This window comes from Sabethes cyaneus, chromosome 3, assembly GCF_943734655.1.
Source record: "Sabethes cyaneus chromosome 3, idSabCyanKW18_F2, whole genome shotgun sequence".
Classification (NCBI taxonomy): domain Eukaryota; kingdom Metazoa; phylum Arthropoda; class Insecta; order Diptera; family Culicidae; genus Sabethes; species Sabethes cyaneus.
The window spans coordinates 52,147,045-52,166,585 of NC_071355.1; the positions used below are offsets into that span (position 1 = coordinate 52,147,045).

General features: G+C 34.7%; 1 protein-coding gene across 2 annotated transcripts in view; it reads left to right on the plus strand.

Moving 5' to 3' along the window:
* LOC128744462 (ATP-binding cassette subfamily G member 4-like) overlaps positions 1-19,541 on the plus strand; it is a 79,910-nt gene that overhangs the window by 24,457 nt on the left and 35,912 nt on the right. For both annotated transcript variants that reach the window (XM_053841493.1, XM_053841492.1), the window contains exon 2: positions 17,558-18,179. In XM_053841493.1, the coding sequence (XP_053697468.1) occupies positions 17,797-18,179 (383 nt within the window). In that variant the 5' untranslated portion in view covers positions 17,558-17,796. The remainder of the gene's footprint in view (positions 1-17,557; positions 18,180-19,541) is intronic.

The following is a 19,541-nucleotide window of genomic DNA, read 5'->3' on the forward strand; positions in this document are numbered from 1 at the left end:
GGAAAAGCGTAGGAAGCCGGCGACCAGCATAAATCAATCCGGCGAAATAATTACGTCATCGCTTTCCCAAGTAGATTAGGTGTGAATGGGCAATCGTAAGCAGTATTATTTTTTCACGAAGCAATTTGGAGTAACTGATGAGTTAGATTGTTAAGCTATAAATAGTTTTTGTTCGATTTTTTCATGGATACAATCTAGGTAATTTACTTCAACTACATGAAAACATAAAAACGAAATATATTTATATTACGAAAGTAACAAATTGTTCTGGCAAACTAACAGAGACATGTAGGGAAAATTCAGAAACATCACTCTTGAACACCGGGAGTCACCTTTTTTTCCACGTTCGAGCCTAATGGATTGCAGGAACTGGAAATACATGCTTACACTAATAGCATGTGAAACGCTATGTGACCATTACTACATTTCCTTGATGTCAGCCCATACATATCACAGAGATTGATTACCACTTCTCGGCGAATGACCTATATTTTGTGTTGAACCTACACAATTGCCGTGCGATGCGTTTTTTAATTGTACTCACATACAAAATCGTGCGTGTCACTGGCGGGTATAATTATTGGGCGTTAAATTCTTCGCAGATGGTTCGCGTAAATGTATGATAATTGGCTCGTAATTATTGTTTGCCATAGGGAAAGATATCCACAACCCTGCATGTGGAATCGGCGAACTGATTGCCGATGAGACCACAGTGCAAAGAAGATGGATATTTAATATATGTTTACCGTTTATAATTAGGCGGCATTCGAGGTTATTGCATTTTTTCTCATTCCTAAGAAATAGTTTGAAAAAAAAACAAGAGTGGTTAACGAACATAGAAGTGAGCAATTCATAATGGCATCAATTGATGTAAGCTAATTCCGTACAAATGCGGCTAAAAAATCATACAATAAAAAGTCATATGTGGAAAGGCTAAAATCATATGAGCAAATAAGCAAATAAATATTTAAATTTTTCTCACGGACTTATGAGCTGAATACTAAAACAATATTTTTCGCTTTTCCCGCCGAGAACCCGGGTTTAAATGCCAACTTCGCAGAAGTAACGACTGACCCAAACTGTTAAAATGACTCTAATCAAATAAAACAAAGAAAATTGTAATATTTTTTTGAAACGATGATTCTACAATTGATGAAGGGACGGTAAGGGAAAGTAATGAAGAAGGATTTTTTTGGGAATGGAGGGGAAAGAGTGGAAAGGAAGGAGGGGTGATGGGTAGCTACGCTTAACAAGTTGTCGTTGTGACTCCTATCTTTTGTCCAATACTGGAAGGTGCATGGGTCGAACCAAGCTATAATCAGAGATTATAACCGGGTTTGAACCCACAACACCTGCCAGGGCGTGTGGCTCGCTGGTACCCGTGTAGTCCAGCGCCTCTATGGTTCAAAGGTACACGGGTACCAGCGAGCCACACGCCCTGGCAGGTGTTGTGGGTTCAAACCCGGTTATAATCTCTGATTATAGCTTGGTTCGACCCATGCACCTTCCAGTATTGGACAAAAGATAGGAGTCACAACGACAACTTGTTAAGCGTAGCTACCTATTACCCGCTTCCTTTCCACTCTTTCCTCCCCATTACCAAAAAAATCCTTCTTCATTACTTTCCCTTACCATCTCTTCATCAATTGTAGAATCATCGTTTCAAAAAAATATTAATATATGCCTGACCGCATTTCAAGGTTATGACTAAAATCACGAGTTTGGTCAAAGAAAATAGTATTTGTTTACTGCTATAGTGGTATTTAATTGTCAGAATAATTTCGACTTTTCTTTAAGTTACATCAGAAAATGAAAGTAAGGGACAAAACGACAAAAAAAAAACAAGAAAATGGACATCAAAGGAAGGAATCGAAAAAAAACAGCTAGACAAAAAATAGACAAAAGTAAACGAAAAAGTGAGCAGAAAACGAACAAAAAATGAACAATAAATCGACAGGAAATAAGCGGAAATGGATAAATACAAACAAAAACAAATAGAAAACAAGTAGAGGAGAAATTGAACAGAAAAAAAGTTAAATGAGCAAAAAATGTAGGAAAATCGAACAGAAAATGAACAGACTATATAAAGAAAATGCACCGAAACCGAACAAAAAATTAACAGAAAATTAGCAGTAAATGTAACGGAAATGGACTGAAAATATACAAAAAATGGAGAGAAGATGAACTTATGATGAACACAAAATGTATAAAAATGGATAGAAAATGGATAGCAAATAAACAATAAATGAACAAAAGAACAGGAAATGAACCAAAATGGACAGAAAATGGTCTGAAAATGGATTAAAAACAGATAGAATATGGATAGAAAATAAGCCGAGAACAGTCCTAAAATAAACTAAAAATATAGGGGAGTGTCGTCGTGGTTGGGCCACGTTTTGGAATTCGCCTATAACTTTCGTTTCAAAAGGAATTTTGGAAATCTAAATACATCGTTGCAAAGGTCTAAGAATAAGGTATATTTCCGGAAAGTTTTGAACTGATTTCTTGAAAAATAAAAAAGTTATAGGCATTTACGCGAAGACAAAAAATGTTGTCATAGTCGGGCCATGTTGTGCAGGTTGGGCCACCGCAGAATATCTAAGACATACGTATTGAAATTCTATATAGAGACATGAAAAGAATGAATTCCGTGAACAACGACTCATATAGGTACAAATACCCTATTTATAATTGCATTTTTGCGAAATGTTGGCGATCTTGTAAAATCAATATTGCTACAATCGCCTTTTCCGAAGTGTACAACTACAATGAAAAAAACAACAAAAATCTAGGTTTTTATCGTATTAGTTTTGCTTTATTTCATCACATTTTACGTGACTGACATTCTCTAGCGATTATTACGCTTCTGCGCTTAAAATTATGGTGGCCCAACCATGACTACTCAAGTGGTCCGACCTTTACAAATAGCGCTTTTCTAGTATTTCACCTTCCCAAACACCTTACTAGAGAGGATTTTTCTATAGTCTTCGTGTGCAGCACAACACACTTCATACATTTTCAAAATTTATCTCGTTAATTGCATTTCATGAATCATTTCTTGAAAAAAAGTTCATTGCGCCTGGAAAACTTTTTTTTTGTAAGATTTAGTCACTGAATTCAATACGGGTGTTTTGAATATACGATTGAAACTCACAATAATGTGAAAAGTTAGCTGTCACAGTAAGAAGTGTTACAATGGTTGTATCATCCCAAGTAACAATTTAGGTTTTATGACACTCTTATGATGGCATTTAAGACCAAAACTGATCTTGAAGACCACCATAAGAGTACAATAAAACTCACATTGCTGCTTGGGATAGATATCATGAGTTATTAAAACTGTAAAATCGTGATGGCCCGACCATACCAGTGGCCCGACGATAACGACAATACCCTATTAAAAAAGAACATAAAATGAACAAAATTTAAACAGAAAATCGACTGAAGATGCACAGAATGTACAAAAAATCGAAAATGGACGATAAGAACGGAAAATTGACGGCAAATGGGAATAACAGGAAAAGAATACAGAGCAAAAATGGACAAACAATGAAGCAAAATGCAGTAAGCAAACACAGAAAACGAACTGAAAGTAAACAAAAAATTAATAGAAAATGTCTGAAACGGACTAAAAATCTATGGAAAACTGGCCGAAAATGAGCGGAAAATACTCAGAAAATAAACTGAAGATAAACCAAAAAAAGGACAGAAAATGGATTGAAAACGACCGAATGGTGTGGACAATAGACGGTAAACAAATTAAAAAGTGATAGAATATGGATAGAAAATGGATCGAGAATGAACTAAAAATGTACAGAAAAAAGATGAAAAATAAATAGAATATGAATAGAAAATGAACAGAAAATAGACCAAAAATGGACTGAAAATAACTAAAAAATGAAACAGAAATAAAATAGAAAATGTACAGCAAATAGATATACACAGCAAATTAATATAAAATATAAATTAGATGGATGAAAAGTGCACAGAAATCAATAGAACATATAACAAAATGGTCAAAAAATGGACAGGAAACCGAGAAAAGTAACAGAAAATGTACAAAAAACGTACAGAAAATGTATAAACAAGGGACGAAAAATTGTCAGAAAGCGGGTAAAACATGGAGAGAAACCAATGCGAAAGTGGACAGAGGAAAGACAGAAAACGAACTGAAAGTGGACAGAAAAAAAACAGCAAATGGACTAAAATGGAAGATAAATTTACAGCAAATAGTTTAAAACTGGATAGAAAATCTGCGGTAAATGAGTCGAAAGTGAATGGAAAATAGACAGTAAATTGATAGAAAATGTCTAGAATATGGGCAAAACATGGAGAGCAAATAATCAAAACGTAGACCGAAAACAAACAGAAAATGGCTGGAAAATGGACAAAAAATAAACAGTTAATGTACACAAAATGGACAAATAATATGCAGAAAATGACTGGGAGAAAAGGAACATAAAAAAGGATAAAAGAGTACAAAAATCGACAGACCTTAAATGAACAGACCTTAACCACAACATATGTAACAATTTGAGTTTTATTACACTCTTATGATGGAATTTAAGACCAAAACTGGTCATGAAGACCACCATAAGAGTACAATAAACTCACATTGTTGCTTGGGAATGTTGCTTTAAAACAACATAGTGAAAAACATCCCCAAAGTAAATTATGTTTGCCGCCTTTAGATAAGTAAGTTTTCTTTTTAAATGATTTTTTTCAGCGTGCGCGTTTAAGGGTTAATAAGAACACGCACAGAAATGAAACAAAAAATGAGCCGAAACAAAAGAAAATGGACAACAAATTTAAAGAAGATAAGCAAAAATAGACAGAAAATCATCGACAAACGGGCAAAACATGGAGTGAGAAAAAAACAAAACATGGAAGGAAAACAATCAGAAAATGTACAGCAAATGTTCAAAAAATGGTTTGAAACTAACCGAAAATAGACAGAAATTGGCCAAAATTATCCGAGAATGCACGAAATTGGACAGAAAATAGATAAAAATAGATAGAATATAAACAGACAACAAACCGAAAATGAACTGAAAAAGGGCAAAAAATGAAACACAAATAAACAGAAAAAATTTAACATGAAATGGATGAAAAGTGGAAGATGAATAGAAAATGCAAAACAATGGACAGGATATGGATATAAAACTTAACAAAATATGCCAAAAATATGCACAAAATTGACAAAGGACGCAAAATAAACAGAAAATGATCTGAACAGAAAATGAACAGGACATGAACAGAAAGTGGATGGAAAACAAACTGAAAATTGAAGCAAATAGAAGGGGAATGGATAGAAAATGGATTGAAACTGACCGGAAATTAACTGAAATTGGACACAAACAAACAGACAATAGTCTGAAACTGGACGATAAACGGATTAAAATGAAGTATAATATGGATAGAAAGTGAACCGAGACAGAACTAAGAATGAACATAAAATTGATAGAATATGTATAGAAAATAGACCGAAAATCGACCGAAAAAAGCTTCAAATGAGATGAAAAAGCACAAAATATGAAACAGAAAATGAACAGCAGATGCTGCAAAACAGAAAATGGTTGAAAAATGGACATGGATGAAAAGTGGAATAAATGGAAAATGTAAAGAAAATGGTCTGTAGACTGTTAGAACCCAATGAGAAAATTGTCATGAAACGAATAGATTTGCAGAAAATGTACAGAAAATCGACTGGGGACGATATGGATGATAAATTGACAGAAAATTACAATAACTTGGAGAGAAATCAAAGCGAAAGTGGACAAAGGTAAGACAAAAAACGGGTTGAAAATAGACAAAAAATAAACAGAAAATAGTCTGAAATGAATTATAAATAGAGAGAAAATAGTTTAGTTTAGTTTATTTCACAAATTTGTAGCGTAAGGCACATTCCTTATAAATTACTACAATATAGTTGAACCCAGATTATCTTCCAATATCCTAAAACTACTTTAACTACTACTATTATTCATTTTGCTGATTCTCCCCGTTGAAGTAGGCAACACAATCACGCCGAAATCCAAATATCGTAAGATTGTTTTTTATTTCTGACGGCAGCAAGTTCCAGATGGCAATGCCCCTTACAAAGATAGTGTTTCCATAATGAGCTGTGTTATGTCGCGGTATTACATAATTTCTGGTTCTTAAACTACGGCATGGCTGTAGTTTTTCGTGTAAATATATAGGCGAAGAAAACTTAGCTATTTTGAATAAACATAAACAAACACGCAGTTTCAAAAAATCGTAAAATGAACAACCTAGCAAATCCTTTTGAAGGTGTGAAACTCTTGAGAAACGTGATAAGTTGTAAACGTATCTTACGCAACTATTCAAAGCAACCCTCAATCTATCTTTAGCTCTAGCAGATGCATTCAGTAAGAACTCAGTCCCATAGATAAAATGAGGTAAGATCAGTGACTTAAACAATTTGAGTTTCACATCATGTCTCAGCATACAAGAAGATCTTCTTAGTTGACGTAGACTTCCATATACTTTACCACAAATTAGGTTAACTTGTTGATCCCATTCGAGATCATCTGTCAGAACAAATCCCAGATTGATAGCTTTTTGAACAAACTCTATACGATCGTTTCCGAGCCACACAGCGGGCTTGTCTTCAACTATTCGCGATCTTGAAATATACATAGCTTTAGTTTTTTCAATATTTATTGGTAATAAGTTACGCTGGGACCATTCAAACACTTTTTCTAGATCAGCGTTTAAATGACTTGTAATTTCATTTATTTCAAGCTCAGATGAGTAAATGTAAATCTGAACATCATCAGCGAACATATGTATATGATAGTAATGCAGGATAGATGGTAGATCGTTGATATACATTGAGAACAATATAGGCCCAAGAACAGATCCTTGGGGGACTCCGCTCACAATATCAATACTTTGAGATAAGTCACCATCCACAGAGACAACTTGAGTTCTGTTTGATAAGTAGGATTGTATAAGTTTTACGGCTTTATTGGAAAAATGAAATTGATGTGAGAGTTTGGTGAGTAATTTGTTATGCGAGACACGATCGAAAGCCTTAGAGAAGTCTATTAGCAAAAGAAGCGCCATGCCTCTTCTATCGATCACTTTATGGATGTCGTCATGGATTTTTAAAAAAGCTGTAGGTAAAAAAATAATAGGTTATAAATGGATAGAATATCTATGGATAATGGGTAAAAAATAAAATGGAAATGAATTAAAGATGAGCAAAGAAATGAACATAAAGTGGACAAAAATAGACAGGGCATGAAAAGTAAATAGACAGGAAATGACTGGAAAACAAACCGAAAATGGATAGAGAACGGATTGAAAGCGACCGAAAATAAATAGAAATTGGTCAAAAAAACACAAAATGGACAATGGATGGTAAAAAAATCAAAAATAGATGCTATATTTATATAAAACATACTAAGAATGCACTAAAAATGCACAGAAAATAGATTGAAAATAAATAGAAAATAAATTGAAAATGAACCAAAAATCGATCAATAAATGTACTGAAAAAGGACAATAAATAAAACAGAAATTAAATGGAAAATGTACAGAAGATGCACAGCAAATAGACATAAAATAAACAGTAATGGATGGAAAATAGACAGAAATGAATAAAAAATGAAATAAATGGTCAGAAAATGGATAGGCAACGGATAGACAACTGACAGAAAATGAAAAAAATACAGAAAATTAACAAGCGTCGAAAAATTTAAAGAAAATGGGCAGAACATGGAGAGAATACAAAACGAAAATGAACAGATGAAAGACAGAAAACGGACTGAAAGTGAACAATAAACAGAAAATGGTCGGAAAACGTTAGTAAGAGGAGCAAAATAGATTAAAAGTGGATATTTACGAAAAATAGATCGAAAATAAACAGATAACGGACAGTAAATTGATAGAACTAACAGAAAACGGACCCTAGCGACGATGGGAACAGAAAATGTATAAAAAATTGACAGATATTGGGCAGATCATGGAGAAATAATCAACAAAACATGGATCGAAAGTAAATAGAAAGTAGACAAAGTATATACAGAAAATGGCTACAAAATGGACAAAGAATGTACAGAAAACAAATGAGTAAAAAATATAGAAAAATCGATCAGAAAATGAACAGACGATAAAAAGAACATGCACAGAAGAGGAACGCCAGATGAACAAAAAATGAAAAGGAAATGGACAGAAAATAGACAATAAATGGAAAGAAGATGCAGAACAACAGAAAATGAATAAAAAATGTACGGTAAAGGAACAGAAAATAAGTAGACAAAAACTTAACAGAAGATGAGCAAAAAATGATCAAAAAATAGATAGAAAATGGGTAGAACATGAAGAGAAAATGGACGGAAAACAAACTGAAAATTTAAGCAAATGGACAGAAAATGAATTGAAATGGGCCGAAAATAGATAGAATTTGGACAAACATAAACAGAAAATGGTCTGAAAGTGAACGGTAAACAGATTAAAAATAGATTGAATATGAATAGAAAATGAACCGATAATGAACTAATAATGGACAGAAAATAAATTAAAAATGGATAGAATATGAATAGAAAAGAAGGATACGTTTTGCGTAAATAAAACCGCGTATTATGAAATACGCGTAAAAAGTGACTTTAGTGTATAGAAAATTAACAAAAAATAGACAGAACATGGAGAGAAACAAAAAAATGAACCAGAAAATGGACACAACAATATGGACAAAGAAAATGGATAACATGTATGTATGTATGCATGTATGGGGAGGAATCCACCATCAGTTCAAGGTCCTGTCAGTATACGTGGGTAGACTTCAGTAGATCCAAATTTGATTGTCAAATGAATTTCACACTAACGCTGTTGTAGAAGGACCAAAAGGGATTGGGTGGACCCACAAGCAGAGACAGTTGTGCGCATTCCAGGATTATAAGAATTTCCTTCCAGCATTAGGATTCTTCAATGTAACAATCAATTTCGCTGCATCAGCTTTAACCCACGTGATGGTTTGTTTGTTCGAAGAGTGCAACATAAACATTGTTTAAGACCTTCGGGAGTTTCCTCCTAGTGATTCCGGTTGACTCCTCACTCCATCCTCCAGTCTTCCGCTCATATGATGCCTCTGTATTCATGAATTTATCATACAGTGCATATAATAAATTTATCACATGATATATAATGAAATTAAATTAACATGGATAAAATAGAACGAGCTCACCAGCATTCCTTTGGATCAGATATAGTTGCATCATTTGAGTTTCCATCAGTCCTACATGTACCACAACCCAACAATATCCATGTACATTTATATTAGAAAGTTTTATGGTCAATGTTTCCATTGTATAGTAGGTGTTTGAAGAGCTAGAACGAAACAAATAATTAGAATATCTGTTGGGGCTTACCTGTCAATGGGACCAAGTCGATCAGTCGTCTGCCCAATACCACAATTTTGATGTCAGGCAGCCGGGATCCACGCAGCATCGCACCTCCTAGCTTAGCTACTCAATCTTAAGGAAAGAGCATTACCGGGTATGGCCACGTGGAGGCGCTAGGTAGGAACTTGGGATGGCTAGAGCTAAATTGAACACATACATCTTCATTGCCTTACCCATTTCATACCCATGAGTAGAAAATGGATAACATGTGGACAGAAAATAGACCGAAAATGAACACAAAATGGACGTAAAATTGACACCACGCACGGAATCAGGGATTGGAACGGACGTGATCGTGATCTGTGCGTGTGACAATAACTTACATATTTGATCAAAGTCACTGGTTTTCTATCCTTGCTTATATTATGTGCAGGATAATCAAAAAAGGATAGAAAATGGAAATAATATGGATGGTAATATACGTGATCGTGTTGATGATATTGTTGTTGTTGTTGCTGTTGTTGTTGTTGTTGTTGTTGTTGTTGTTGTTGTTGTTGTTGTTGTTGTTGTTGTTGTTGTTGTTGTTGTTGTTGTTGTTGTTGTTGCTATTGTTGTTGTTGTTGTTGTTGTTGTTGTTGTTGTTGTTGTTGTTGTTGTTGTTGTTGTTGTTGTTGTTGTTGTTGTTGTTGTTGTTGTTGTTGTTGTTGTTGTTGTTGTTGTTGTTGTTGTTGTTGTTGTTGTTGTTGTTGTTGTTGTTGTTGTTGTTGTTGTTGTTGTTGTTGTTGTTGTTGTTGTTGTTGTTGTTGTTGTTGTTGTTGTTGTTGTTGTTGTTGTTGTTGTTGTTGTTGTTGTTGTTGTTGTGCATCCGTGTCGCTTTCTTTTGGCGTCATTGAAAATTGAAATACTCTAATCACATTGTTTTATGCTGCCAATACAAAAAGATGAAACACAACACAATTAACTCTATATTTGAAGTTATTACAAAAACCTCTTGCAGCCGTTTTATATGAAATGAAAATAGAATTTCTCGAGCCAACTTTCGCGCTCGAAGTTAAACAATTTGGTTCAAAGCAATGACGATCGCCGTGCTTTTCGTGTTTGATCTTTGACAAAGAGATCAAAGGAATGCGTTGAACAAAATGGGTATGAGTTAGTAAATTTATTTTAATTGATAGTAAATAATTTTTCAATGATAGTAAGAGACGTATAACTGACCACGGAACTGGTTTAACAAAAGACTATCAAATTTTCCAGTTTGTCTTGCTCTAAGAATACTATTCACAAAAAAACAACAAATCATAAAAATCAAAAAATATACTGCAATATTAAGCATCATCCAATCCTCTATCCTGGCTATCTTCGTGGATGATCTAAGAACATTGTTAATTCAATTTCACTATGGCGCTACATTTGTTAGATTTAAGCTAACGATTCCTAAAAACCTTCACTTCTACTTACAGAAAACCATTGAGCATACATGGGAGCAGAGTTACAATCTTCAAATCGCGGAAATTCGCCAATTTCAGTCCATAAACAAAGTGCTGTATTTACTCGAGATAGCAATTTTAACCAACATCGTGTTCTACGACAGCTGATTTCTATCGGGTCGCTCGATAAGCAACTGAGCAACGCAAACTTGGAAGCAAATTGTTTATATAAACTAATTCCATTGCGCTTAGTATACGCAAGGGAAGTACAGTCGCACTTGAAGCTAGTGATACTGCTCCTAGCAATATATACGTACATATATGATGCTCGAGTTGTTTTCAGTCTGACGTTTGCTCTTTGTTGTTGCGTTCATACGACATTGCACCCGCAACGAGCAAGCTGGAGCATAAAGGGGGTGATGCATGAACTTGAATGAAATTGAAAATGAGTACAACGCACGTGGACTTATGCAAACATGATAGCAGTACCGCATTTGGCTTCTCTATCGGATTCTAGCACTAGATCTAGGATAGCAAATGATTCATATTTCTACGACTGCTTGAGTCATCTACTTTCTCTTTGAACAATCGCATATTTGTACCATTCGATAGCATCATCCTAAATAAGCATACAGGTTCATCAACTTCCAAACACATGATTGAGGGATACCTCGTTAGATATATGTACATATTTTCGAATGGGCCATTATCGTTTATGTTCAAAGTGAAAAACATTTCCATAAGGGAACGGCTACCAAGTTCACAGAAATCTATAGTCGAGTGAAAAAAAGTTCGCTGAATATGGACTGCAGCAGCGGAGCAGAAAAAAAACGTTTCAATGTCAATCAACCCTTCCGAGCTTTTGATGTTCTACAAAAGGGTGCTGCACAAAGTTAGTTGCCATAAATATGCATATACACAGCTGCCCTCAGCAGGTCCAACTTTATGGCGCGGCATTGCCGTGCCTTCACCCACTTCGAACATAGCTGAATATTCAAACCGCGTGGAACCTGTGTGTGGTGTCCGGTAATGGCGTGCTCAATTGCAATAATAATGTAATAATAGCACTGTTCAGGGCAAACCCTTATGCAAAGTTGTCACTGAGTAAGAATAATGAGCGCTTTTTAACACTTCTTCTCGTTGTTTTGTTGTGGTGGTGAGGCGTTCTGCTCCAATCGGAGGAGAACTTATGCACTCTCAAGTGTGGATTCGCTGCAGTGACAGGGAACAAAATTTTAAAATTTTTGCTTTGGTAAAAGCGAAACATTGATTCTACTTTCTAATCATCCTAACAGATACGTATTTTGCCCGCCCAGTTAGCTCCGGGGTACGATGCTGACCTAACGAGCCAGTCGTTGTATGTTCGAATCTCGACTGGGAGGTGTCGTCGCTACAGAGGTAATAGGATCTTTGCACTAGCCCCGTAATTTTCTTGTATTCTAATGACCGGCTGCAAAATCTGTCGATAAGTTCTGTCGATAAGTTCTGTCGGATCACGTTCTGAAGGACGTTTATACCCATGGCTGTGCTTTTATATGTTTTCACCGAGGAGTCGAGAAGCGATATATGGAAAAAAGGCTTTGTTTCTCTTTCGTTATAGGGATTTTAGAGAGTAAACAGATGCATAATTGGGAATGTGAGTATGAATGTATGTTCCGCCATAACACCGAAACGTCTGGACGGTTCTTAATCAAACTTGACGCTTTAACGCGTTTTTTTTTTGTTTTCCCTATTTTACTGTTTTCCGGATTTTTGGTTTTTTACTATTTCTTTACTTTTTTCAACTTCCCTCTTTTTTACCTTTTGGATTTATTTGGATTTTTCGCTTTTTATTATGCAAGTTTTGATCTTTTTTACTTTTTTTGTACTTTCTGCTTTTTTCAATTTATTTTGTTTCCTGTTTTATCTATTTTTCCGGTACTGTTGTATCTGTCACCTGCATATGCGGTAGTGTCTTGTATACTACCCCTCTGATTTTTTCAGTTTATTTTGGTTCCTAGGCTTCCCTGTTTTTTTTCTTTTTTCTGTACTTCATGTTCTTTATTTTTGTTTTTTTCTGAATTTGTTGGTCAGGTTTTACAGATTTTCTGATATGCTGTTTCGTTGTTTTTATGTTTTTCTGCTCTTTTCTACTTCTACGAATCTCGGAGTTTACGCGGTTTTTTAAAGCGGTTTTGATTTACGCAGGACGTATCCTTCGCGTAAAAAGCGACTTGAGTGTATTTTCTTTTTTCTCTGTTTTGTTTTTTTTTATATTTATTTCTTTTTGTTTGTCTGTTAGTTTCCTATATTCTATTTTTTCTATTGCATTTTTGCGTTTCCTGTGTTTTTATGCAAATATTTCGATTTTTAATGTTTATTTTGTCTGTTTTACTTTTCTTTGTATTCTTCTTTTTTGCTTGCTTGTGTTTTACTCTCTGTTCGTATTTTTTCTCCTCTTTACGAATTTTTCCGTTCAATCTGGTTTTTGGTGTTTTTTATTTTTTAGTTTCTGTCTTGTTTCACTTTCGTCGATTTCTCGATTCTTTTGGTTTTCCAATTTTCTTTTTTTCTGGAATTATTATTGTTTTTAATTTTATATTATTCTTTATTTTTATTTTCCTGTATTCTGTCTGTTACGTTTTCCTTTTTCTGTGTTTGCTAGTTCTGTTTCTTTCCCGGTTTCGTAATTTCTGTATTCTGTTTTTTCTCTGTGTTCTGTGTTTCCTTTTCGCTGTTTCTCTGTTCTTTTTGCTTTTTCTGTACTTCGATTTTTTTCGTTTTTCCTGCTATGTTTTACTTTTTCTCAGTTGTATTTTGCCTGTTTGTTATTTCTCGTCTTTTCGTTTTTTTTCGACTTTTTTCTGTTTTTGCTGTTTCTTTTTGTCTTTTGTCCAGTTTTATTTCCAGTTCCAGTTATATTTTCTAGCTGCTGTCAGTTGTTTTGCTTTCCTTTTTTCTTTTATTTGCTTTTATGGTGCTATTTTTTGCTGTTTTCTTGCTTTAATTTGTTTCTTGTTTTTCTATTTTTTTTTGTTTTTTTTATTTTGTTTTTTGTTTATATCTGTTACAATTCTGTTTCTTAGTTTTTTCCTGTTCATTTGTTTACTATTTTTAGTTGAGTATTCTTTCCGTTTTTCTGCTTGATTTTTTATCTGTTTTTTGATTTTCTACACTTTTTGTGTTTTTCTGTTTTTGATGTTATTCTGTTTTTGCTCTGTAATTTTTCGCTATGCCTATTTATTTCCACTGTTTTCTGTTTTTACACCTTGAATTGATTATTTCAAAAGCATCTCGACAGCTTCATTTCTAAGATTGGACGAGACTTTAAGGATGTCCATTGTTTAAAATCCTTGTATTGCGCGCTAGTACGACCATTGCTGGAGAACTGTAATTTAGTTTGGTCTCCCAAGCAGATCACTTGGAATCTACGCATCGAACGTGTGCAAAGGAGATTTGTTCGAATGGCTTTGCGACATCTCCCTTGGCGTCATCCCGATAACTTGCCACCGTATGCAAACCGGTGCCGTTTAATCGACCTAGACACGCTTGACCACAGACGCAAAATGCATCAGACGATATTTGTGGCTAAACTAATCAATGGTGAAATTGATTCTCCGAAACTGTTGTCCTTGCTGAATTTCCGGGTATCACAACGACCATTACGATCGACGGGTCTACTACAAACTCCATTTCATCGAACGGCATTTGGATGTAACGAACCAATCACGGAATGCATTCGGACTTTTACAAACGTGGAGGAACTATTTGAGTTCGGCGAACCATCGCACGTGTTTGCACGAAAATTGAAGAGGTGTAATATGTTATAAGTTTCTATTCATTAAGACAATTTTTATGTCAGATGTAATATCCCAATAAATGTAAATGTAAATGTAAATGTTTATTTTGCGTTGTTTCGTTTTTCTATTTTCTGTATTTTGTCTGTTTATTCTTTTTTCAGTTATTCTTTCATCGTTTATCGTTTTTTCTGTTTTTGCTCTTTCTGCGGCTTTTATTTCTATTTCGGTTTCTATTTTTCTCATTTGCCGATTTGGTTTTCTCCGTTTTCTAATCTAATCTGGTAACTGATTTGTGATTGTGATTTCCGATATCTGATTTTGATTTCCGACTTTTGATTTCTGAATTCTAATTTCTGATTCTAGATTTCTGCTTTCCGATTTTTGATTTCTGAATTTCAATTTCTGATTTCTGAATCAAGATGTGATCACTAATTTCTGATTTTCGATTTCTAGTTTCTAATTTTAGATTTCTCATGTCTTATTTTGGTTTCTTATATCCGATTTTCAACTTTTTCGTTGATTCAGAATCTGATCTCTGATTTCTGATTTATAATTTCTGATTTTTAATTTATAATTTCTGATTTCTGCATTCCGATTTTACTCGCGCTGTTGTATTTTGTACAACACATGTGAACCGTTAACTTTATCTCGGTATATCTCGGGATTCCAGCAATAAATAAAATTACTGTTTTCAGTAAAGTTGATCCGCTGACAAAGGTCTTTCAAACGGTGGAAAAAGTTTCATAAGTTTTTCACCAAGTGGCATTAGTAACGGTGGCGCAACGAAAGGTTAAATTCGGAATTTTGAATTCTGATTTCTGATTGATGATCTGATTTCCATTTCTGATTTTTGATTTTTGATTTCTAATTTCTAATTCCAGATCTAACCTCTGATTTCTGATTTTTATTTTCTGATTTCTAATGCAGTAATGTTTCGATTTTGTCAGCTCCCGATTTTGTCTATCCCCGATTTTGTTTACCCTCGAATTTATCAGCTTTTTATCCCGATTTTGTCAGCCTGTAAATTTTGTTTAACTTTTGTGCTTTCAAACATGATTTATAGAACTTTTTAGTTTGCATGAAACGATTCCAATTCCGTGGGGGGTGGGGGCGGGGGTGTAGAGTTTTTGAATGAAATGGTGCATTTTTGCGAGTAAATCGGGGTCAAAATTAGGGTATTTATATATTAAAAGTTCTACAATTCCTAAACAAGCAAAGATAGAGGTGCACTATATTCAGCAATGTTGTGTATTTTCACTATTTGTACAACTTTGTAAACATGAAAAAGTCATACAACAACTACAGAAACAGCTAAAATAGAAAAACTGATTTTAACGATTATATTCATATATGAAAAATAGTATTTTTCTATCTTGGCTGAAGAGATAGAAGGTTACTGTCTTCAGCAAAATTTCTTATAATAATATTGTCTAAAACTTTGCAGAACACATCAATGTGTTATATTAAAAGTGCTAGTTCTCCCGTTCAAAACTATAATGCGCACCAAAAAAGTTTCTGGACCAGTGTACTGTGCCCCGTTAATTAGATTGCGTTGAGCTTTCGGTTGATCAATTAACCCTCTATTGTATAACCCTCTACCCTCTATCTATAAATTTAGTTTTTAGTAGAAGTTTTTGATATTGCAAGGAAAAAATGAATGAAAAAATGAATTTGGAAAAAAATTTAAAAAAAAAATATCCCGATTTTGTCAGTTTCCCCATTTTGTCAGCCCAAAATTCAACATGGGGCTGACAAAATCGGAACATTACTGTATCTGATTCATGATTTGATTTATGATTTTCGATTTCCGGTTTCTGATTTATCGTCTATGATTTATGATTTTTGAGTTGTGATTTATGATTTATCAAGTTATGATTTTTAATTTATGATTTATGATGTGTGATGTATGATTTATGATTTATGATTCATGATTCATGGTTCATGATTTATGATGATTCATGATTTATGATTTATGATTTATGATGATTCATGATTTATGATTTATGATTTATGATTTATGATTTATGATTTATGATTTATGATTTATGATTTATGATTTATGATTTATGATTTATGATTTATGATTTATGATTTATGATTTATGATTTATGATTTATGATTTATGATTTATGATTTATGATTTATGATTTATGATTTATGATTTATGATTTATTATTTATTATTTATGATTTATGATTTATGATTTATTATTTATTATTTATGATTTATGATTTATGATTTATGATGATTCATGATTTATGATTTATGATTTATGATTTATGATTTATGATTTATGATTTATGATTTATGATTTATGATTTATGATTTATGATTTATGATTTATGATTTATGATTTATGATTTATGATTTATGATTTATGATTTATGATTTATGATTTATGATTTATGATTTATGATTTATGATTTATGATTTATGATTTATGATTTATGATTTATGATTTATGATTTATGATTTATGATTTATGATTTATGATTTATGATTTATGATTTATGATTTATGATTTATGATTTATGATTTATGATTTATGATTTATGATTTATGATTTATGATTTATGATTTATGATTTATGATTTATGATTTATGATTTATGATTTATGATCTATGTTTTAGGTTTTTATGTTTCAAATTGTCAATTTGGTTCATTATTCTCGGAAATTTTACCAAGACGTTCCAAAATAGCGTTTTCGATAATTTAACATTCTACTTTATGACATGCTCAGTGATCTTTGGATTTTTCTTGCTTATACATATTTCCACAACGACATTTCAGCATTTCCTTGTGAAAACGGTAAAGCGGCAACATGATAGACAATAGCAAATTTGCCCCACAAACCATTCGCCGCTATCCAGCTGAATAACTGCAGATAAAAACGCGACTTGCAATTAAAACATCGAAACACGAGAATCGTTTTCCTGCCACACAATTATCGTAAATTTTCTCTGTCTCTGTTTTTTTCTACAGAATTGCTTCCATTCAATACAGTTCAGCGGCGAAGTTAATTAACACAGTAGAACATTAGATAACAGGCCGGGCGACATCCATTCGTCGTGTCAGTCGTTTGCCGAAAAATGTACTGAAGGTGACAAACCAGGCCACGTCAGGCCCGTTCCGAAGTAGCACGCAACCGTCGAAGTTGCGCGAATCGACAGTCTAGCAATCTCTAGCAAACCGAAGCCGGAAACCATTAGGCTCCTTGTTATATGGCCGAAAGTGTCGTTCCCAGTGACAGCGCCATGTTGACAGCGGTGACAAGTGGAGGAGGGTCGGTCCCCGCAGGACATCATGACTTAACCGAGGTGTCAGTCGTGGACATCAATGCGTCGTTAACTGCCTCGGCACCACTCCTGTCAACGCCCGTGTCTGCTGCGTGCATCGTGAGCTCCTCGGCGTCAACGGCTGCCGGCAACCATCAGTCGTCCCAAGCGGCAGCCCTGCTGGCCGACTCCGGTGGCGGAGGGAATCTCTTTGGCAACCTATCCAACAGTGCCGACCTGACCGCAGTGGCGTACAACTCTTACACGCAAAATGTTCGCTGCCGGTCGCCGCCGACGTTGGTTGACAATCTCAAAAACGGAACGATCGGGTAAGTAAAAAGTTTGCTTTTTATTGCGAATGAAAAAAAAACTTAGCACATTATGCGCTGAAAAAAAAACCGTGGAAACGTTTCATTCAAAAAGCGCATAAAGCCGTGAAACTATTTGGGCGAGACAATTAGCATTGATTGACGTCACGTATAATCAATTATATGTCGCACCGTGCCACCTGGCTGTGGCAGCGACGTGTAAATCACAATATGCTAACGAAATACACACTTTTGTGCTAATTAATTAGGCTTTGCGCTATAAAACCTCAACCAAAGAGAACTTGACGTTTAGATTTATTTTCATCTGAAAAAAAAACCAACAAATATTTACAAAAATAATCAATATTTGTGTTGATAAGTCAATCAAGTCCTGTAATCACAATCAATGTTCAGTTTGTTTGACTTTATTTTCGAAGCTTGTACCTTTGATATATATTATTATTATCTCAGTATTATACATTTATGTACCGTGGTCTAAACTTCAGAGACACGTTATGCATAATGGTGCTAAATCATTCAGCCGTTTTTCTCGGCGTGTCCTTGGTTGCAAACATCCTGTTCCCTCCGGAAAAGTATGCCTGGGCTTTTTTTTCTCTTGTTCCTATGTTCGGTTCGGCATGCTTTGCTGACTGTCCAACAGCAACCGACGGAAATGGAAGAAAAATTGCTCGGTTAAAACCGGTGACCTTCTGACGTCTTAATGTTCTCACAAAAGGAACTTTTCTCAATCCACTCGGTTTTCTCTGCTGCCATATGCCAATGGTTTTGCACAGTTGATTATACTGGAAAAGGTCACGGAAGCCATGGCATCGGCTGCAAGAAAAAAGACAAATGACTCCAACAATTATAGAACAATTCTCTGTGGAGTTTAAAATCCAAAAATAGTTCAACGTTTCATCCATACTTTTTCTGTTAACTTCACAATGCAGGAATATGCTTCAATTGACGGGACACATTCGTCACATGGTCGTAGAAACAATGCACCTTAAATTGCACTTGGCGCGATTTCCGCAATTTTGTGTCATTTCTCGAGTACCCCTATTCCCCTACACGATGTCGTCGTCGGTCGGCGCCGGCGGCGTTTCAATATGAAACCGCTAAACGTCGCGCCATCATCTTCTTTGTGCTCCTATGTGCTAGCTGTTTCCCACCAGCACCGACTGAACTATTCCTGTGGGGCATGAACCAGGATGAGGAAGCCATTTAGGCATAGGAAAACGTACTTCACAGACCTTTGTGTGTGTGTTCGTTCGATGGCTGCTAGCGGCGATTCTTGCTACATATCAAAGCTCCTGCACCGGGGAGAGCAATTGCATCCTCTAGCACCGAAGCAACCGAAGTGTGCACTTTTTCCCGAATAGA